Raw genomic sequence first — 23517 nt, forward strand, 5'->3', positions numbered from 1 at the left:
CACTGAGTTCCTCCAGCAGTTTGTCTTTTACTCCAGGTTTCAGCATCTGCAGTTTCATGCATAATCAGTTTTGAAGTTTACTGCGTGTGCCAAAATGAACAACTCACAGATCACATGTTGCAATAAGTTAGAATAGTCGTAAAACATTTAATTTTAAAAGGACAACAGAAGTGTGTGCTTTGGATGTTGGAAAACTAAGGTGACAAATTAGAATAAGCAGAGAATGAACAGAAGCTGTTATCTGCCTTTCCAAATCATGAAAAGGATGATTGCTTTTAAAACATTAGTTGAAGATCTCACCTTGCTTGACCACTTCCTGGCTTCATCGTGCAGCTGCCGGGCAGACTCCATCATAGGCTGATTCACTACTTCTCCTGCTTTCATTTCAGGGAATTCCTCATCTTTTTCCTCTGGAGGTGGAGGCCGTGGTGGTGGAACCTGACCTTCAGGAAGTGGTGGCTTAGGAGGAGCAGGTTCATCATTCAGCTGAAAATAGAATGAATTACATTCAAAAGCTCAAATTTTCTTCGTAGTTGACCATTTCCAATGTTTCTTTAATCATTGAAAGCCAAAAATTAAAAAAAACAAATGTGGTAAACAACTTAACTGTTTAATTACCAATACATGAAGTATGTGATACCATCCAGGGTCAATTTTTATGTTAATTACACACAATGCAATGTTCATCCTTGGAAATTTAGTAATTTGATAAGTTTCTTTACTTTGTAATTTTTAATTGACAACCAATGGAAAGTGAGGAAAATGCCAAATGCCTTAACTCCAATATCATTCATATTGAAACATTCTACTAGATGACCAGGTCGCCATTTATTCCATCTCAGTGAGATGCTGCTATATCTTTTTGATTACAGACACATGTGGCAGAACAGATTAAAAACAGATATTTCACACAAATACACATCAATTTTCTTTTAGCCTAACAATGAGTACCAGTAAGCTGTGAAAAACAGGAACTGGTCATACCTGATCAATCCATTTCAATGCCAAGTAGCAACATTAAGCACTGCATGACAACATTTTTTTTCAGAAAAGATGTTTAAATGATATGCATGATTGTGAAGGTTTCAAACAGTTAGGCTACACCATGAAGCGAAATAATATAATTGCTTGAATGACTCATATTCAGGTTCTGGTTCATAGGTCAGCACAAAAATTTACAAAACAAGTAGGCAATAGAAATCAAAACAAATAGTCACCCCTCAATTTTGAGGCCGTGCCCTCTAGTTCTGGATAACCCCACCAGAGGAAACATCCTGTCCACATCTACTCGATCTAGTCCTTTCAACATTCGGTATGTTCCAATTCTTTTAAATTCCAGTGAATACAGGCCCAAAGCTGACAAATGCTCTTCATATGTTAACCCCTTCATTCTCAGAATCATCTTCATCAGCTTCTGCACTCCCTCCAATGACAATACATTCTTTCTGAGATAGGGGGCTCAACAGTTGAAAATATTCCAATTGCATCTTGACTAGCATCTTATAAAGCTTCAGCATTATCTCCTTGCTTTTATATTCTATTCACCTTGAAATAAATGCCAACTTTGCGTTTGCTTTCTTTACCACAGACTCAACCAGGGAATTAACCTTCTGGGAGCCTTGCATGAGGACTCCCAAGTCCCATTGCACCTCTGATGTTTGAATTTTCTCCCCATTTAGATCATAATCCGCATTATTGTTCCTTTTACCAAAATGCATTATCATACATTTTCCAACACTGTATTCCATCTGCCACTTTTTTGCCCATTCTTCCAATTTCTCTAAGTCCTGCTGCCACTGCATTGGTTCCTCAACACCACCTACCCCTCCACCCATCTTCACATCATCTGCAAACTTTGCCTCAAAACCATCAATTCCAGCATCTAAATCATTGACACACAACATGTAGCGGTCCCAATACTGACCCCTGAGGAACACCACTAGTCACCGGCAACCAACCAAACAAGGCCCCTTTTATTCCCACTGGCTGCCTCCTGCATTCCCCTATCCATGCCAGTATCTTTCCTGTAAAAACAGAGGATTTTATCTTGTTAAACAGCCTCAAGTAAGGCACCTTATCAAAGTCTTCTGAAAATCCAAGTATATATCATCCACTGCCTCTCCTTTGTTCACTCTGCTTGTTATTTCCTCGAAGAATTCTAACAGATTTGTCAGGCAAGATTTCCCTTTACAGAAACCATGTTGACTTTGACTTATTTTATCATTGGCCTCCAAGTACCCCCAAACCTCATCCTTAATAATAGACTCCAACACTTTCCCAATCACAGAGGTTAGACTAACTGGCCTAAAATTTCCTCTCTTTTGTTTCCTCCTTTCTTAGAGAATGGAGTGATATTTGCAATCTTTTAGTCCTCTAGGACCATGCCAAAGTCAAATGATTCTTGAAAGATCATGACCAATGCATCCGTAATCTCTTCAGCAGCCTCTCTCAGGACTCTGGGATGTAGTCCATCTGGGTCAGGTGACTTATCCACCTTAACACCTTTCAGTTTGCCTAGCACTTTTTCCCCTTGTAATCGCAATGGCACCCACTCCTGCTCCCTGACGCTCATAGACCTCTTGCACACAGCTAGTGCCTTTCACATAAAGACTGAAGCAAAGTACTTAAGTTCATCCGCCATTTTTTTGTCCCCATTACAACCTCACCAGCATCATTTTCCACTAGTCCAATATCAATGCTCACCTCCCTTTTACTCTTTATATAACTGAAAATATTTTTATTATCCTGCTTTTATTATCAGTTAGTTTGCCCTTGTAGATCATCTTTTCCCTTCTTACAGATTTTTTAGTTACCTTTTCTTGGATTTTTAAAGCTTCCCAATCATCCAACTTTCCATTCACTTTTGCTACCTTATATGCCCTTTTCTTGGCTTTTATGCAGTCCTTAACTTCCCTTGTCAGCCCAGCCATTTGAGATCTACTGTTTCTGTGGGACTTATCTATCCTGTGTCTTGTGAACCATTCCCAGAAACTTCAGCCATCTCTGCTCTGCCATCATCCCCTTCAGTATCCTCCCCTAATCCACCAGGGCAAGCTCCTCTCTCATGCCTCTTTAATTGCCTTTATTCTATTGCTGTACTGATACATTTGACTTGGACCTCTCCCTCTCAAATTGCAATATGAATTCAATCATATTATGATCACTGCTTCCTACGGGTTCCTTTATGTTAAGCTGACTAATAAGATTTGGGTTATTACACAACACCAAATCTAAGATAGCCTTTCCCCGAGTAAGTCCGAGCACAGGCTGCTCTAAAAAGCTATCTTGTAGGTGTTCAACAAATTCCCTCTCTTGCAATTCAACACCTACCTGGTTTTCCCAATCCCCTTGCATATTGAAGTCCCCATTACAATTGGGGAACTACCCTTATTACATGCCCTTTCCAGCTCGCTTTATAATCTCAACTCCACATCTTGGCTACCATTTGGAGGCCTATACATGACTCCCATGATGGTTTACCCTGTATACCTTGGACTTTAGATAGACTGAGTCATGTGATCTGCAGAAATTCTCTGATGACTCAGCAATGGTTGGATATATAAAAGGAGGATGAGAGGATGAATACAAGACCATGGTGGTAGACTTTGTCTTACTGATGTTGAACTGCAGGTGATTCAGCTTCAACCATTTGACAAAGGAGATGGTGATGGACTTTAGGAAGACTAAGCTTGCACTGCTCCATGTTGCTATTGATGGCAAGGACATGGATATGGTGAAGACCTACAAGTACCTGGGGATGCATCTGGATGACAGACTTGAGTGGTGCACCAACACAGAGGCTGTATACAAGGGCCAAAGTCATCTCTACTTCTTGAGGAGACCAAAGACCTTTGGAGTACGCAGGGCTCTCCTTCACATGTTCTACCACCCTGTGGTCGCCAGTAAAATCTTCCGTGAGGTGGTGTGCTGGGGTAATGGCATCAACACAGGTGATGCCAACAAGTTCAATAAACTGTTTAGACTGATTAGGAAGGCTGGCTCTGTAATAGGGATCAAACTAGACATACTGGAGGCTGAGGCAGAACGAAGGACCCAAGGACAATGTTTCTCATTCTCTACCCGCCAGCTTGGCTGAACAGAGGAGCACTTTTAGTAATAGGCTAAGATAACATAGCAGTGTTTGGAGCAAGTCATATTTGCCCTCGGCCATTATGCTCCATAATGAGTCAACCTACAGCCACAAAGTGATGACCCCCTCCTGTTAGACTGTTTGCAGTATTCTATTTTTTATGCTTTCTACTTATAATATTTATATCTGTACACTTGTAATGCTACTGTGACACTGTAATTTCCTTTGGGATCAATAAAGTATCTATCTAATTATTATTGATTGACAACCTGGAGTTGTTCCTATAAGCAAAAACAGCCATCTGCCCCCCAGCCTGCCAACACAGCTACCGAATTTCTTAACAGCACTGCTCTCTAACTCCCTGCTCCCGGCCCCTCAGCTCACCACTCAAGCTACTGAATTTTCAACAGTACTGCTCTCTAACTCTCTGCCATCCCAGCTACTGAATTTCCTAACAGCACTGCTCTCCAATTCTTTTTTCTTCCATGTGCACTTCTAATTGTTTAAAGTGATCACAGATGTGGAAAATCTGAAATTAAAATGAGAAAAAGGCTGGATAAATTCAGCAGATCAGGTAGTATCCATGGAGAGGGAAGCAAAGTTGACCTTTTTCTGAGTATTTTCTGTTTTTATACAAGACCAAAGCTGTTGGTTTTTGTAATCAAAGCATTTTGGGTGTATTATTTTACAATATTAATCTCCAAACCTTTTATGTTTTAATCATCTTCAATTGTTTTGTAAAAAAATGAACTTCATATTGAGTAAAAATAAAATACTAAGCATTTTTTAATAGTGAAGTATTTAAATGGTAATCAAGAAAATTTCAAGTAATATTACTAAAATTGCATATGTTTATTGTTAATACATGGGTCATTCTCTTACTTGTTAAGCAAAGCCATAGTTTTTATTAAAAAAACAGCATGCCTTATGAGAATAGGTTGAGTGAACTCGGCCTTTTCTCCTTGGAGTGACGGAGGATGAGAGGTGACCTGATAGAGGTGTATAAGATGATGAGAGGCATTGATCGTGTGGATAGTCAGAGGCTTTTTCCCAGGGCTGAGATGGCTAGCATGGGAGGGCACAATTTTAAGGTGCTTGGAAGTAGGTATAGAGGAGATGTCAGGGGTAAGGTTTTTTTTAAAATGCAGAGAGTGGGGAGTGCATGAATGGGCTGCCGGTGACAGTGGTGGAGGCAGATACAATGGGGTCTTTTAAGAGACTCCTGGATAGGTACATGGAGCTTAGAAAAATAGAGGGCTATAGGTAACCCTAGATAAGTTCTAAGGCAAGTACAAGTTCAGCACAGCTTTGTGGGCCGAAGGTCCTGTATTGTCCTGTAAGTTTTCTATGTGCAGCTGAACCATTCAATTGAATTCTGACTCTATGCATACAGTATACAACCAATCGAAACAACATTCCTCTGGATCACAATGCACACACTATTCTCGACTCTATACTTCTGAATCTTTAAATGCTAATATTTCTGTCGAGCAATTTTTAAAATAGTTTAAATATTCCTACGCTTTCTTCTGATCTCAAAGCAAAACTGAATGAGTCATTATCATTGGAGGAAATATCCTCAGCTCTTTCCGTATTGCAGTCTGGTAAATCTTCTGGACCTGATGAGTTCCCTGTAGAATTCTATAAATCATTTTCCTCACTGCTTTCGCCTCAACTAATTTTAGTTTTATCCGACTGGTTTAAACAAGGTAAGTTACCAGCATCATTTAATGAGGCATGTATCATTCTTTTAGCGAAAAAAGGCAAAGATCCATCAGAGTGTTCTTCCTATAGGCCGATTTCTTTGCTAAATGTTGATGGTAAAAATTTCGGCTAAAGTTTTGGCCTGCAGATTGGAGAACATTCTACCCCTAATTATTTCTGAAGACCAAACTGGTTTTATTAAAAATTGTCTCCCTTTTTTTAATATACGGCATCTATTTAATATCTTATACTCACCTTCAGCAGGGATCCCTGAATGTGTCATTTCTATAGACATGGAGAAAGTGTTTGATCTTATGGAGTGGTATATCTTTTCTTGGTTTTAGAAAAATTTGATTTTGGACAAAGTTTTATTACATGGATTAAATTGTTATATTCACACCCCACTGCTTCTGCCATGAACAACTCTCAGCAATCCCAAACTTTCAACCTTAAACATGGCACCCGGCAAGGGTGCCCTTTAAGTCCCTTACTTTTTGATCTGGCCATAGAGGCATTGGTGATTACGTTTCGTAGCTGTGCTGAATTGACGGGGATTTGGAGGGGGGGTGTTAAGTACAAAGTCGCTCTTTATGCTGATGATCTTTTACTTTTTATATCAAACCCGACTACCTCCTTACCCCAATGTTTTCACTTCTTAACAAATTTAGCCAGGTTTCCAGATATAAACTTGATTTACATAACAGCGAACTCTTTTCCAATAAACAGAGAAGCACAAATATTAGAATTTCATAACCTCCCTTTTAAAGTAGTAAATAATCAATAGACTGGGAGACCGCTTTGCTGAACATCTACGCTCTGTCCGCCAGAGAAAGCAGGATCTCCCAGTGGCCACACATTTTAATTCCACATCCCATTCCCATTCTGACATGTCTATCCACGGCCTCCTCTACTGTAAAGATGAAGCCACACTCAGGTTGGAGGAAAAACACCTTATATTCTGTCTGGGTAGCCTCCAACCTGATGGCATGAACATTGACTTCTCTAACTTCCGCTAATGCCCCACCTCCCCCTCGTACCCCACCTGTTACTTATTTTTATACACACATTCTTTCTCTCACTCTCCTTTTTCTCCCTCTGTCTCTCTGAATATACCCCTTGCCCATCCTCTGTGTCCCCTCCCCCCTGCCTTGTCTTTCTTCCCGGACCTCCTGTCCCATGATCCTCTCTTATCCCTTTTGCCTATCACCTGTCCAGCTCTTGGCTCCATCCCTCCCCCTCCTGTCTTCTCCTATCATTTTGGATCTCCCCCTCCCCCTCCTTACTCACTCTTCCTTCAGTTAGTCCTGACGAAGGGTCTCGGCCTGAAACGTCCACTGCACCTCTTCCTAGAGATGCTGCCTGGCCTGCTGCGTTCACCAGCAACTTTTATGTGTGTTGCTTGAATTTCCAGCATCTGCAGAATTCCTGTTGTTTGCGAATCAATTTACTTACCTTGGCATTACAGTAACAAGGGATTACAAGCGTCTTTTTGGAGAAAATTTCACTAATCTTTTAAATCATACAAAACAGAGTCAAAGCAAGTAGTCATCCCTGTCTGTCTCTGATAGGTCGAATTAATATTGTTAAAATGTATAGCCTTCCTAAATTTTTATACTTATTTCAATCTTTAACAATTTTTATTTCTAAAGCTTTTTTTGACTCATTAGATTCTATTATTTCGTTCTATCTATGGAAGGGCAAACATCCCAGACTAAATAAAGCTCACCTTCAAAAACCTAAAAGGGTAGGTGGTATGGCCTTGTCCAATTTTTGTTTATATTACTGGGCAGCCAACATACACTTACTTTTATAATCAGTCTAACTGCCCAATAAGGGTGGCAATGGAGTTGGACTCTTATAAGGATCTCTCCATTCCCTCTCTTCTTGGATCCACACTTCCTTGCCATCTGCCTAAATCAATTGTTAATCCTGTCATCAGACACAATCTGAGAATATGGGCTCAGTTCAGAAAATATAATGGTCTTCACGGTTTCTCTCTCTCTCTAGTCCTATTCTACATAATCATCTTTTTCAGCCTTCAATGCAGGATTTCACATTTCAAGACTGGCACAGAAAGGGAATTAGGTGCTTTGAAGATCTTTTCATAGACAATCGCTTTGCAACTTTTGAACAACTGTCTGTAAAGTTTAACCTACCCAACACTCGTTTCCTCAGATATCTCCAAATTAGACATTTTATCAACCCTTTAATACCAGATCTTCCTGAGGTACCCGATAAAAATGTTGTGGACCTGTTTCTTTGTATGAACCCATTGGGTAGAGGTTTAATATCCACTATTTGAGACTATGTTAGCGATTTTGAGGCCAGCCCCCTTTGACAAAATTAAAACTGCCTGGGAGCATGATTTAAATTTTCCTCTGTCCGACGAGGTTTGCGATTCAATTCTCAAGTCAGTTAATTCAACTGCTTTATGTGCTCACTACTGCCTTTTACAATTCAAGGTTGTACACAGAGCTCATACGTCTAAAACTAAATTATCGCGGTTCTATCCTGATAATAGTCCTGTTGCGACAAGTGTAAAGGGGGCGAGGCTTCCCTTATTCATATATACTGGGCTTGTCCTAGCTTGGAGAAATTCTGGAGAGATGTCTTTTTAACTTTACCCCAAATACTTAATTGCTATTTGGAACCTAACCCTCTGATTGCTTTTTTCGGCACCTCGGGAGAAGTTGACACACACCTGAGTCTGACTAAACGTTGTACATTGTTTCTTTCCTCTCTTTTGGCCAGACGTGCAGTCCTTCTTGTGGAGAGATGTTGCTCAATGGCTCAGAGACATCATATCCTGCTTAGACCTTGAAAAGATTCATTACTCACTTCTTAGTTCAGACATAAAGTTCCAAAAGGTGTGGGGGCCTTTTCTTGAATATTTTCATAATTGCCGTTTAGATTAAGGGTTTATCCCTCCTTTTTTTTCCTTTTGCATTTAAATCCCTTACTTCCAGCTTCTTTCGGTTAAGATTTTTTTTTTGATGTGTAAACATATTATAGCTCAGGTAGTAGGCAATATACCTTCTTTTTATAAATACAGCTCTGTGGTGATAAAAGTTCTGTTCAACCTTTCTATATATCGTAAGGTTGGCTTGGAGTTGGGTAGTGGGAGGGTGGAGTGGTATCTAACTTTATACGACTCTACTATGGGTGCTTTTCCTTAACTGTTACGAACTGTACACTTGATATGTTTGTTTTGCACTGTATAAACCTCTTTTTCTTTTACTTTTTTTGTTGTTGCATTGTAAAACATAAAAAAAATTAATAAAAAAAAAGAAAGGTGGAAGTCATGGAGGGATTGTCTACTGAGTCTCTATGGCTGCAAGTTAGGAACAGGAAGGAGTCAGTAACTCTGCAAGGTGTTTTCATAGACCACCCAATAGGAACAGGGATATCGAGGAGCAGATTGGGAGACAGCTTCTGGAAAGATGCAATAATAAGTGTTGTTGTGGTGGGAGCTTTTAATTTCCCCAATATTGATTGGCATCTCCCTAGACCAAGGGGTTTAGATGGGGTGGAGTTTGTTAAGTGTGTTCAGGAAGGTTTCCTGATACAATATGTAGATTAGCCTACAAGAGGAGAGGCTGTACTTGATCTGGTATTGGGAAATGAACCTGGTCAGGTGTCAGGTCTCTCAGTGGGAGAGCATTTTGGAGATAGCGATCACAATTCTATCTCCTTTACCATAGCACTGGAGTGGGATAGGAACAGACAAGTTAGAAAAGTGTTTAATTGGAGTAAAGGGAAATATGAAGCTATCAGGCAGGAACTTGGAAGCATAAATTGGGAACAGATGTTCTCAGGGAAATGTACAGCAGAAATGTGGCAAATGTTCAGCGGATATTTGCGTGGCATTCTGCATAGGTATGTTCCAACGAGACAGGGAAGGATGGTAGATTACAGGTACCATGGTGTACAAAGGCCGTTGAAAATCTAGTCAAAAAGAAAAGCTTACAAAACATTCAAAAAACTAGATAATGATAGAGTTCAAGAAAATTATAAGGCTAGCTGGAAGGAGCTTAAGAATGAAATTAGGAGAGCCAGAAGGGGCCATGAGAAGGCCTTGGAGAGCAGGATTAAGGAAAACCCCAAGGCATTCTACAAGTATGTGAAGAGCAAGAGGATAAGACACCAGAGAATAGGACCAATCAAATATGACAGTGGAAAAGTGTGTACAGAAAACCAGGAGAGAGCGGAGGTACTTAATCAATACCCTGCTTCAGCATTCACTACAGAAAAGGACCTTGGCAACTGTAGGGACGACTTACAGTGGACTGAAAAGCTTGAGCATAGAGACATTAAGAAAGATGATGTGCTGGAACCTTTGGAAAGCATCAAGTTGGGTAGGTCACTGGGACTGGATGAAATATATCCCAGGCTATTGTGAGAGGCGAGGGAGGAGATTGCTAAGCGTCTGGCAATGATCTTTGCATCATCAATGGGGACGGGAGAGGTTCCAGAGGATTGGAGGGTTGCAAATGTTGTTCCATTATTCAAGAAAGGGAGTAGAGATAGCCCAGGAAATTATAGGCCAGTGAGTCTTACCTCAGTGGTTGGCAAGTTGATGGAGAAGATCCCCGAGAGGCAAGATTTAGGAACATTTGGAGAGGCATAATATGATTAGGAATAGTCAGCATGGCTTTGTCAAAGGCAGGTTGTGCCTTAAAAGCCTGATTGAATGTTTTGAGGATGTGACTAAACACATTGATGAGGGTAGAGCAGTAGATGTAGTGTATACGGATTTTAGCAAGGCATTTGATTAGGTACCCCATGCAAGGCTTATTGAGAAAGTAAGGAGACACAGGATCCATGGGGACACTGCTTTGTGGATCCAGAATTGGCTTGACCATAGAAGGCAAAGAGTGGTTGTAGACGGGTCATATTCTGCATGGAGGCTGGTGACCAGTGGTGTGCCTCAGGGATCCTCTGGGACCCCTACTCTTTGTGATTTTCATAAATGACCTGGATGAGGAAATGGGGGATAGGTTAGTAAATTTGCCGATGACACAAAGGTTGGGGGTGTTGTGGATAGTGTGGAGGGCTGTCAGAGGTTACAGTGGGACATCGATAGGATGCAAAACTGGGCTGAGAAGTGGCAGGTGGAGTTCAACCCAGATAAGTGTGAAGTGGTTCATTTTGGTAGATCAAATATGATGGCAGATATAGTATTAATGTTAAGACTCCATAGGACACTCAAAGCAGCTGCGCAGGATGACTCTGTGGTTAAGGCAGCATATGGTGCATTGGCCTTCATCAACCGTGGAATTGAGCTCAAGAGCCTAGAGGTAATGTCACAGCTGTATAGAACCCTGGCCAGACTCCACTTGGGAGTACTGTGCTCAGTTCTGGTCACCTCACTACAGGAAGGATGTGGAAACTATAGAAAGGGTGCAGAAGAGATTTACAAGGATGTTGCCTGCATTGGGGAACATGCCTTATGAGAATAGTTTGAGTGAACTTGGCTTTTTCTCCTTGGAGCGACAGAGGATGAGTGGTGACCTGATAGAGATGTATAAGATGATGAGAGGCATTGATTGTGTGGATAGTCAGAGGCTTTTCCCCAGGGCTGAAATGGCTAGCATGAGGGGGCATAGTTTTAAGGTGCTTGGAAGTAGGTACAGAGGAGATGCCGGATAAGTTTTTTTTAAAACGCAGAGAGTGGTGAGTGCGTGGATTGGGCTGCCGGAGATTGTGGTGGAGGCGGATACAATAGGGTCTTTTAAGATAGGTACATTGACTTAGAAAAATTAAGTGCTATGTATAACCCTCGGTAATTTCTAAAGTAAGTACAAGTTCGGCACAGCATTGTGGGCCAATGGGCCTGTATTGTGCTGTAGGTTTTCTATGTTTCTATAAATACAGGTGACTCTTACACTGTTCCTATCTGTTCTTCTCTCAGTTTGGTCATCAGCTATTCTCTCTTTAACTGTACAGACCACTTCTCTAAACATACTTCCCACAACAGTTTTCAGTCTCACCAATACATCACAGTGACTCTTCGAAACCTAAATTTAAGTTTAGGTTTAGCTGCAGCTAGAAACACTTCTACATGTGATTGATGCCACTTAATGTGTCCACAACTTCCCACATTGCAATGAAATTATTAGATTATATAAAAAAATCATAATTGCAAGTTTGATATAAATTACATTAGAGGTACAAGAGTTTCTCTTTTAAAAGCTTCATATACAGTGGCCATAAAAAGTACTTACACCTCTTGGAAGTTTTCATGTTTTATTGTTTTACAACACTGAATCACCGTGGATTTAATTTGGGTACTTTGACACTGATCAGCAAAATAGAAATCAGATCTCTACAAAGTGATCTAAATTAACTACAAATATAAAGCACAAAATAATTGATTGCGTATGTGTTCCCCACCCCACTTTAATATGACACACCGGTGCAGCCAACTGATTTTACAAGTCACTCAATTAGTTAAATGGTGATCACTGGTGTACAATCAAGGTGTTTCAATTAATTGTAGTAAAAATGACCATAAGACCATAAGACAAAGGAGAAGACGGCCATTCAGCCCAACTAGCCTGCTCCGCCACTTTATCATGAGCTGATCCATTCTCCCATTTAGTCCTACTCTCCCGCCTTCTCACCATAACCTTCGATACCCTGGCTACTCAGATACCTATCAAACTCTGCCTTAAATACACCCAATGACTTGGCCTCCACTGCCGCCCGTGGCAACAAATTCCATGAATTCACCACCCTCTGGCTAAAAAAATTTCTTTACAACTCTGTTCTGAATGGGCGCCCTTCAATCCTTAAGTCATGCCCTTTCGTACTAGACTCTCCCATCATTGGGAATAACTTTGCCACATCTACTCTGTCCATGCCTTCAAACATTCGAAATGTTTCTATGAGGTCTCCCCTCATTCTTCTAAGCTCCGAGGAATACAGTCCAAGAGCGGACAAACGTTCCTCATATGTTAACCCTCTCATTCCCAGACTTATTCTAGTGAATCTTCTCCATATCCTCTCCAACGTCAGCACATCCTTTCTTAAATAAGGAGACCAAAACTGCCCACGGTACCCCAAGTGAGGTCTCACCAGTGCCTTATAGAGCCTCAACACCACATCCCTGCTCCTATACTCTATTCCTCTAGAAATGAATGCCAACATTGCATTCGCCTTCTTCACCATCGACTCAACCTGGAGGTTAACCTTAACGGTATCCTGCACGAGGACTCCCAAGTCCCGTTGCATCTCAGAACTTTGAATTCTCTCCCTATTTAAATAATAGTCTGCCCGTTTATTTCTTCTGCCAAAGTGCATTATCATACACTTTCCAACATTGTATTTCATTTGCCACTACTTTGCCCATTCTTCCAATCTATCCACGTCTCTCTACAAACTCTGTTTCCTCAGCACTATCGGCCCCTCCACCTATCTTTGTATCATCAAAAGCCATCTATTCCATAATCCAAATCATTGATGTGCAACGTAAAAAGAAGTGGCCCCAACACGGACCCCTGTGGAACACCACAGGTAACTAGCAACCAACCAGAATAGGATCCCTTTATTCCCACTCTCTGTTTCCTGCCAATCAGCCAACGCCCTATCCACATATGTAACTTTCCCATAATTCTATGGGCTCTTATCTTGTTAAGCAGCCTCATGTGTGGCACCTTGTCAAAGCCCTTCTGAAAATCCAAATATACAACATCCACTGCATCTCCCTTGTCTAGCCTACTTGTAATTTCCTCAAAAAATTGTAATAGGTTGGTCAGGCAGGATTTTTCTTTAAGGAAACCATGCTGAGTTCTGCGTATCTTGTCATATGCCTCCATACAGCTCTGCCTTTAATACCATCATTCCAAATAAACTGATCAGAGATTAAGGGAGCTAGGGCTTTACTCTTTGGAGAGAAGGAGGATGAGAGGAGACATGACAGAGGTGTACAAGATAATAAGAGGAATAGATAGAGTGGATAGCCAGCGCCTCTTCCCCAGGGCACCACTGCTCAACACAAGAGGACATGGCTTTAAGGTAAAGGGTGGAAAGTTCAAGGGGGATATTAGAGGAAGGTTTTTTTACTCAGAGTGTGGTTGGTGCGTGGAATGCACTGCCTGAGTCAGTGGTGGAGGCAGATACACTAGTGAAGTTTAAGAGACTACTAGACAGGTATATGGAGGAATTTAAGGTGGGGGGTAATATGGGAGGCAGTGCTTGAGGGTTGGCACAACATTGTGGGCCAAAGGGCCAGTACTGTGCTGTACTATTCTATGTTCTAAAACTGATTCCTAAGCTCTGGAACCTGGGCCTTAGCACTCAGATCTGCAGCTGGATCTTCAACTTCCTCACAGACAGGACCCAGGCTGTAAAAATAGGGGACAAGCTCTCCTCTACAATCACTCTGAGCACCGGTGCCCCACAAGGCTGTGTACTCAGCCCCCTGTTGTACTCACTGTACACCCATAATTGTGTAGCCAAGTTTCCACTGAATTCAATATATAAGTTTGCTGATCACACAATTGTAGGCCGTATCTCGGGTAATGATGAATTCGAGTACAGAGGGGAAATTAAGAACCTGGTGGCATGGTGCGAAGACAATAACCTATCCCTCAACGTCAGCAAGATGAAGGAATTGGTTGTTGACTTCAGAAAGAGTAGTGGACCGCACGACCCAACCGGTGGTGCGCAAGTGGAACAGGTCAGAAGCTTTAAGTTCCTCGGGGTCAATTATCACAAATGACCTGACTTGGTCCAACCAAGCAGAGTCCACTGCCAAGAAGGCCCACCAGCGCCTTTACTTCCTGTGAAAACTAAAGAAATTTGGCCTGTCCCCTAAAACGCTCACTAATTTTTACAGATGCACCATAGAAAGCATTCTTCTAGGGTGCATCACAATCTGGTATGGAAGTTATCCTGTCCAAGACCGGAAGAAGCTGCAGAAGATTGTGAACACGGTGTAGCACATCACACAAACCAATCTTCAGTCCTTGGACTCACTTTACACCGCACGCTGTCTGAGCAGTGCTGCCAAGATAATCAAGGACACGACCCACCCAGAAACGCACTTTTCGTCCCTCTTCCCTCTGGGAGAAGGCTCAGGAGCTTGAAGACTCGTACAGCCAGATTTGGGAACAGCTTCTTTCCAACTGTGATAAGACTGCTGAACGGATCCTGACCCGGATCTGGGCCGTACCCTCCAAATATCCAGACCTGCATTTTGGTTTTTTTGTACTACCTTGCTTTCCATTTTTCTATTTATGATTTATAATTTAAATTTTTAATATTTCCTATCGATTTGTAATCCAGTGAGCAGGAAGCACAGAATCAAATATCGCTATGATGATTGTACGTTCTAGTATCAATTGTTTGGCGACAATAAAGTATACAGTAAAGTAAGGTACTCCGTAACCTCATCCTTGACAATCGACTCCAACAACTTCCAAACCACCGATGTCAAGCTAACAGGTCTATAATTTCCTTTTTCCTTCCTTGTCTCCTTCTTAAATAGCAAAGTGACATTTACAATCTTCCAGTCCTCCGGAACCATGCCAGGATCTATTGACTTTTAAAAGGTCATCGCTAATGCCTCCGCAACCTCCACAGCTACTTCCTTCAGAACACGAGGGTGCATTCCATCTGGTCTGGGAGATTTATCTACCTTTAGACTATTCAGCTTCCTGAGTACTTTCTCTGTCGTAATTGTGACTGTGCACACTTCTCTTTCCTCCCACCCTTGAGTGTCCAGTATACTGCTGATGTCTTCCTCAGTGAAGACTGATGCAAAATACTTGTTCAGTTCCTCTGCCATCTCCTTATCTCCCATTACAATTTCTCCAGAATCATTTTCTATCGGTCCTATATCTACTCTCACCTGTCTTATACTCTTTATATACTTGAAAAAGCTTTTAGTATCCTCTTTGATATTATTTGCCGGCTTCCTTCCATAGTTCATCTTTTCCCTCTTAATGACCTTCTTAGTTTCCTTTTTTAAGCTTTTAAAAACTTCCCAATCCTCTGTCTTCCCACTAATTTTTGCTTCCTTGTATCCCCTCTCCTTTGCTTTAACTTTGGCTTTGACTTCTCGTCAGCCACAGTTGCATCCTTTTTCCATTCGAAAATTTCTTCTTTTTTGGAATATACCTGTCTTGCACCTTCCTCACCTCTCGCATAAACTCCAGCCACTGCTGCTCTGCCGTCCTTTCGCTAGTGTCCCTTTCCAGTCAACTTTGGCCAGTTCCTCTCTTATGCCAATATAATTTCCTTTACTCCACTGAAATACCGACACATTGGATTTTGGCTTCTCTTTTTCTAATTTCACAGTGAACTCAATCATGTTATGATCACTGCCTCCTAAGGGTTCCTTCACCTCAATCTCTCTAATCACCTCTGGTTCATTACACAATACCCATTCCAGTACAGCCAATCCTCTAGTGGGCTCAACCACAAGCTGTTCTAAAAAGCCATCTCGCAGACATTCTACAAATTCTCTCGCTTAAGATCCAGTGCCGACCGATTTTCCCAATCCACTCGCATGTTAAAATCCCCCACAATTATCATAACACTGCCCTTCTGACAAGCCTTTTCTATTTCCTGTTGTAATTTGTAGTCCACATCACTGCAGCTGTTTGGAGGCCTATAAATAACTGCCATCAGGGTCCTTTTACCCCTGCGATTTCTTAGCTCAACCCATAAAGATTCTGCACCTTCCGATCCTATATCACCTCTTTCTAATGATTTAATATCATTTCTTACCAATAAAGCCACGCCACCCCCTCTGCCTACCTCCCTATCCTTCTGATGCACCGTGTATCCTTGGACGTTCAGCTCCCAGAGACATGCATCCTTTAGCCACGTCTCAGTGATGGCCACAATATCATACCTGCCAATCTGTAGCTGTACAAGATCATCCACCTTATTCCTTATGCTGTGTGCATTTAAGTATAACACCTTAAGGCCAGTATTTGGTACTTTTTGCTTTGATTGCACTGTAACTTTATTGCACTGCAACTCATCCCAATGGCTGCAAATTTGCCCCATCACCTGCCTGTCTTTCCTGACATCTTTACGGCTCACTACCTTAGATTTATTTCTGTTTTCCCCTTCTTCCGCTCTATCATTCCGGTTCCCATCTCCCTGCCAAATTAGTTTAAACCCTCCCTGACAGCTCTATTAAACTTTCCCGCCAGAATACTGGTCCCCTTTGGGTTCAGTTGTAACCTGTCCATTTTGAACAGGTCATACTTCCCCCAGAAGAGATCCCAATGATCCAAGAATCTGAAGCCCTGCCCCCTGCACCACCTCAGCCACGCATTCATCAGCCTGATCCTACTACTTTTGCCCTCGTTGGCACTTGGCACAGGTAGCAATCCTGAGATTACTACCCTGGAGGTCCTGCTTCTCAGCTTCCTTCCTATCTCCCGGAAATCTCTCTTCAGGACCCCCTCTCTTCTCCTATCTATGTCATTGGTACAAACATGTACCAAGACAACTGGCTGCTCACCCTCTCCCTTCAGAATATTCTTGACCCGATCTGAGACATCCCGTACCCTGGCACCTGGGAGGCAACACAACATGCGGGTATCTCCATCAGGCTCACAGAATCTCCTGTCTGTTTCCCTGACTATGGAATCCCCTATGACTGCCGGATTCCTCTTCTCCCTCCTTCCCTCCTGCACAACAGTGCTCGGCTCAGTGCCGGAGACCCCAGTCACTGTGGCTGTCCCCTGTCAGGTCATCCCCTCAACAGCATCCAGAACAAGATACTTGTTGCTGAGGGGGATAGACACAGGGGTGCCCTCCACTATCTGGGCATTTTCCTTCCCTCTCGTGACAGTCACCCAAATTTCTGACCCCTGTAGCCTAGGGATGACTACCTCCCTGTAGCACCTGTCTATCACCTCTTCACTTTCCCTAATCCCTAACATGGTCTCTGAGGAGCTGCATCTCGGTGCACCTGGCACAGATGTGGCCATCAGGGACGCTGGAGGTCTCCCAGGATTCCCACATCTGACACCCTGAACAAAGTACTAACCCTGCAGGTATGCTATCTAATTCTACAGGAATGAAACAGGAAAAATAAGTCTACTCACCCACTTACCTCACCAAACAGATGAACTTTTTAAACCGTCAGCTCGTACCGTTAGCTGTGTGAGCCCTGCTGTTCCTGTCTGTCCGGGCCGATATGCCAAGGGGGAAAAAAAAGAGTTGGTGCCTCGCTCTCACCTCTTCCCGTTACCGCCGAAGCCCGTTGAATCCAAAGCCCTACACTCTGCTACCACTCACTCTGCTGCCTGCTCTGACCGTTGCCCGCTGTATAGGGTGGTCTCCTTTTTAAACTCTCCGCGCTGTTCTTTCTACGTCACGCGCCTGCGCAGTCTTGTCCTTCTTGCACTCGAAGAAGTTTTTAAAAAAACTGCCTTCCTTCAGAATTCAGCTCCCACGCCGCTCTCTTGTCCCAATCCAAAAGACAGCCGTTGGAAGTACCCTTCCTTTTTAAACTCTCCGCGCTGTCCTGTCCTGCCTACGTCACGCGCATATGCCTGTATCTGGAAGGTTCAACTGCTGGTGAGCCAGTATCCTGGCACACACTACACCATGAAGACAAAAGAACACTCCAGGCCACTCTGCAAAAAGGTCATTAAAAAGCAGAAGTTAGGAGATGGATTCAGGAAAATTTCCAAGTCACTAAATATCTCTTGGAGTACAGTCAATCATCAAGAAACAGAAAGAATATGGTACGTCTGCAAATCTGTCTAGAGCAGACAGTCCTCAAAAATTGAATGACTGTGCAAGAAGGGGACTAATCAGGAAGGCCACCAAGAGAACAATGACAACTCTGGGGGTGTTACAAGTTTCAGTGGCTGAGATGGGAGAGATGAGCATACAACAACTGTTCCCCAGTGCTTCACTAATTAGTTGCAGCTTTATGGGAGAGTGGCAAAGAGAAAGCTACTGTTGGAAAAAACTCTCAAGATCTCAGCTAGAGTTTGCCAGAAGGCATGTGGGAGATTCTGAAATCAGCTGGAAGGTGGTTCTATGGTCTGATGAAACCAAAATTGAGCTGTTTGGCTATCAAGACTATGATTGGTGTCAGCCAAACAATGCACATCATCGAAAACACACCATCCCTACTGTGAAGCATGGTGGTGGCTACATTGTGTTATGGGGATGCTTCACTGCAGCAGGTCCTGGAAAGCTTGTGAAAACAGAAGGTCAAATGAATGCAGCAAATACAAGGAAATCCTGGATGAAATCCTGATGCAGAGAACTGCGACTTGGGAGAAGATTTATTTTCCAGCAAGACAATAACCCCAGGCATAAAGCCAAAGCTACACAGGAATGACTTAAAAACAACAAAGTTAATGTCCTGGAGGGGCCAAGTCAGAGTCCAGACCTCTAACCAATTGAGAATTTGTGGCTGGACTTGAAAAGGGCTGTGAACTCATGATCCCCATGCAATCTGACAGACCTTGAGCAGTTTTGTAAAGAAGAATGGGGAAAAATCTGATAAGGTATCCCATGCAAGGCTTATTGAGAAAGTAAGGAGGCATGAGATCCAAGGGGACATTGCTTTGTGGATCCAGAACTGGCTTGCCCACAGAAGGCAAAGAGTGGTTATAGATGGGTCATATTCTGCATGGAGGTTGGTCACCAGTGTAGTGCCTCAGGGATCTGTTCTGGGACCCTTATTCTCCGTGATTTTTATAAATAACCTGGATAAGGAAGTGGTGGGATAGGTTAGTAAGTTTTCTGATGACACAAAAGTTGGAGGTGTTCTGGATAGTGTGGAGGGCTGTCAGAAGTTACAGCAGGACATTGACAGGATGCAAAACTGGGCTGAGAAGTGGCAGATGGAGTTCAAACCAGCTAAGTGCGAAGTGGTTCATTTTCGTAGGTCAAATATGATGGCAGAATATAGTATTAATGGTAAGACTATTAGCTGTGTGGAGCATCAGAGGGATCTTGGGGTCCGAGTCCAAAGGACGCTCAAAGCAGCTGCGCAGGTTGACTCTGTGGTTAAGAAGGCATACGGTGTATTGGCCTTCATCAATCGTGGAATTGGATTTAGGAGCCGAGAGGTAATGTTGCAGCTCTATAGGACCCCGGTCAAACACCACTTGGAGTACTGCGCTCAGTTCTGGTCGCCTCAGTACAGGAAGGATGTGGAAGCCATAGAAAGGGTGCAGAGGAGATTTACAAGGATGTTGCCTGGATTGGGGAGCATGCCTTATGAGAATAGGTTGAGTGAACTCAGCCTTTTCTCCTTGGAGCAACGGAGGATAAGAGGTGACCTGATAGAGATGTATAAGATGATGAGAGGCGCTGATCGTGTGGATAGTCAGAGGCTTTTTCCCCAGGGCTGAAATGGTTGCCATGAGAGGACACAGGTTTAAGGTGCTGGGGAGTAGGTGCAGAGGAGATGTCAGGGGTAAATTTTTTACGCAGAGAGTGGTGAGTGCATGGAATGGGTTGCCGGCAACAGTGGTGGAAACGGATACGATAGGTCTTTTAAGAGACTTTTAGATAGGTACATGGAGCTTAGTAAAATAGAGGGCAATAGGTAACCCTAGTAATTTCTAAGGTCGGGACATGTCCGGCACAACTCTGTGGGCTGAAGGGACTGTATTGTGTTGTAGGTTTTCTATGTTTCTATGTAAAATTGCAATGTCCAGATGTGCAAAGCTGATAGAGACCTATCCTTGCAGACTCCAGGCTGTAATTGCTGCCAAGATGCATCTACTAAATACTGACTTGAAGGGGGTGAATACTTTTGCAATCGATTATTTTGAATTTTATATTTGTAATTAATTAAGATCACCTTATAGAGATCTGTTTTTACTTTGACAAGTTTTTTTCTGCAATCAGTGATTCCTTTGATTCATGCCAAAAAGCCAAATTAAATCCACTGTGATTCAATACTGTAAAACAATAAAGCATGAAAACTTCCAAGGCAGGTGAATTCTTTTAATGTACACTGTAAATTTATGAATTAAATAGGATTTAAACTAAGAAATTCAAAATACAGGTTTTCCCCGCCATCCGAAGGTAGAGCATTTCTATGAAACGGTTCATAAGCCGGAATGTCGTAAAGCAAAGAAGCAATTACCATTTATATATATGGCAAAAATTTGTGAGCGTTCGCAGACCCAAAAATAACCTATCAAATCATGCCAAATAACACATAAAACCTAAAATAACAGTAACATATAGTAAAAGTAGGAATTATATGATAAATACACAGCCTATATAAAGTGGAAATACTTTTCCACAATTATTGCTGCACTGTTCTCGGTAGCGAAAATCTTATGCAAGCGCTCTCGGCAGAAACACGGCGCAAACGCTCTCCAGCAACCTTTAAGCTATGAAGCTGCCAAATCATACCAAATAACACATAAAAATACACAGCCGATATAAAGTAGAAATAATGTATGTACAGTGTCATTTCACTTACCGGAATTGGGATAGCGCCCAGCACACTGATGATGGTGTGTTAGGCTGAGTCGTCGGAGGGTGGGGTGGTGCAGTGGCCCTCACCCTCCGGGCAGCCAACTGATACCGATCCACGAAGAATGCAGTGGTCCAGCGGTAGCTGGGACGCACCCAGCACATATTTAAGAAAAAAGCCGAAAGAAACATGCTAATTAATTAGGTGCCGCCTGGCATGTAAATGTCGGCCCAGATCAGAGGCGACGCAATTGGCAACCGCCTCTGATCTGGGCCGACATTTACGTGCTGGGCGGCACCTAATTAATTAGCTTGTTTATTTTGGCCTTTTACTTAAGGATGTGCTGTGTGCCTCCCGGCTGCTACTGCATTCTCCGTGGCAATGTATCTGTCTGTGGCCCGGGGGTTGGGATGGTGGGACACTGAGGTGTCATCTCATTGTCCATCAGGGCAGGCAGGTCATCTTCTTCTATGTCTGCCTGCCTCAACGTCGAAGATCGAGGTTTGTCATCTGCTGTTGCTGATGTGGAAGGCTTGCTTGACTGATTAGCCTCGCGCATTTTTAGATCATACAGTTCTTTGTAAGCACTCAAACCATCTTGCAAATATGCCCTAAACCGACGTACCCTTTCAAAATTAAAGGCGTACTTTATCATTGCAGCGAAAATCTCACCCAGCTGCTTCACGTTCAGTTCCTGGACGACTTCACTTTCGATCCGATCGCTACTGCATTCGGTTTTGATCGTTATCCTTTCCTCTTCCAATTGCATCAGCTCTTCATCTATCAGTTCTTGGTCATGGGATGCCAAAACCTCTTCAACATCATCTTCGTCAGCTTCCACAAACCAAACTCACTTTGTCCTTACTTCAATCACCACGATCGAAATGCTTAATTATGTCTAGTTTTACGCTAAGTGTAACACCCTTACGAGCTCTTTCAGGCTTTTCCGGGGATACCTTAGAACTCATCTTGCAAACGGCTGCTCACAGGCACGTTTTTAAGCAATGCCAGTGAGAATGCCGTTTCAGATCCGGGGAGGAGTGGCTGTTTGGGGTGCGCGCTGATTTTTTCTTCGTGCGCTGCTTTTTTTCGTAACAGTGAAAACACCTTCTGTTAGCGAAAACAGGTAACTAATGTAGGTCTTTCGTAACAGTGAGGTTTCATAAAGTGAACATTCAAAAAGCGGGGGACACCTGTATAGCATTTTATTATAGCTGTTATAAACCATTTTCATTTACCTCATCTTTGCAACGAATACATAATTTCTCATCAACTAATTTTGCAACTTTTAACAGATTACTGTTATGAAAAACAGTACTCTAAGCTTGTACTGTGCTGTAATGTTCTAAACACTATATGCTCAAATCCAAAATGACATCTTGGATGTAAATAATAAACACATATAAAAGTAGCAATGCCTTCCTTTCTCAAACACACCCGTTAATTTTAGATTTCTGTAGGCAGTTTGGGCTTTGTATTTAATTATGGGTATTTTCCCAGCTTTCTTTGCAAACTATTACAGTTACATCTGTTTTTAACCAATTATATGACAGAAATAGACAAACCTGAAGCTGATCAAGATCAGGTGGTGGCGGAGGAAAGTCTGGCTCCTGAGGCTGGAAAGCTTCCCGAACTGTAGCGACAGCGCCAAGAATTCGATATCCTGAATCCAAGAAACTCTTCTGCAGACCTACAGATCAGAACTGCAGATTATTAAACAAGTGGAACAATACTTTTAACAGGCAGGTATTTTATTTACACAATATTTAAATCAAACGCAATGCTTGGTAGCTTATTTGGCACAAACAAAAACTGCAAAAACTAACCTCATCAGTTAAGAAACCACCTCATAATTTTGTCAATGTGTATAACTGTTCCATCAGTATTGCAAGTAAAATACTTTTGTAGGACAAACATATCCTACACATGATTTTGTTTATTTAATTACTTGCACATTAATGAAGGTGTGGCCTCCTCTTGTTTTCAAGCCACATCTGGATGCAAAATCTATTTAAGATTCGAGATTGTTTACTGCCATTCTTCAATACCCGAGCATAAAGGAGAATGAAATGATTGCTTCGCTGGATCCAATGCAGCATACAGAACACAATAAAGAAAACACAATAAATATAAAAGCAATCCTATTAAACACAATGTACAAGTAGCTTAATGCATATAAAGTGAAGTCAGGTGATGTGCATGTAGTGGTGGTGGTATGGGTTAATGGCTGGAGATATTGATCAGACTACCGGTGCATGAGGGAAGTAATTTTTTTTTGAGTCTAGTGTTCCTGATT

General features: G+C 42.3%; 1 protein-coding gene across 2 annotated transcripts in view; it reads right to left on the reverse strand.

Annotated features, from left to right (window-relative positions):
• Positions 1-23517, reverse strand: part of LOC140212228 (vinculin) — a 284348-nt gene that overhangs the window by 43714 nt on the left and 217117 nt on the right. For both annotated transcript variants that reach the window (XM_072282957.1, XM_072282956.1), the window contains exons 17-18: positions 22787-22911; positions 301-486 (exon numbers count right to left, since the gene is read on the reverse strand). In XM_072282957.1, the coding sequence (XP_072139058.1) occupies positions 301-486; positions 22787-22911 (311 nt within the window). The remainder of the gene's footprint in view (positions 1-300; positions 487-22786; positions 22912-23517) is intronic.

Source organism: Mobula birostris, chromosome 18 (assembly GCF_030028105.1).
Source record: "Mobula birostris isolate sMobBir1 chromosome 18, sMobBir1.hap1, whole genome shotgun sequence".
In the NCBI taxonomy this organism is placed as follows: Eukaryota; Metazoa; Chordata; class Chondrichthyes; order Myliobatiformes; family Myliobatidae; genus Mobula; species Mobula birostris.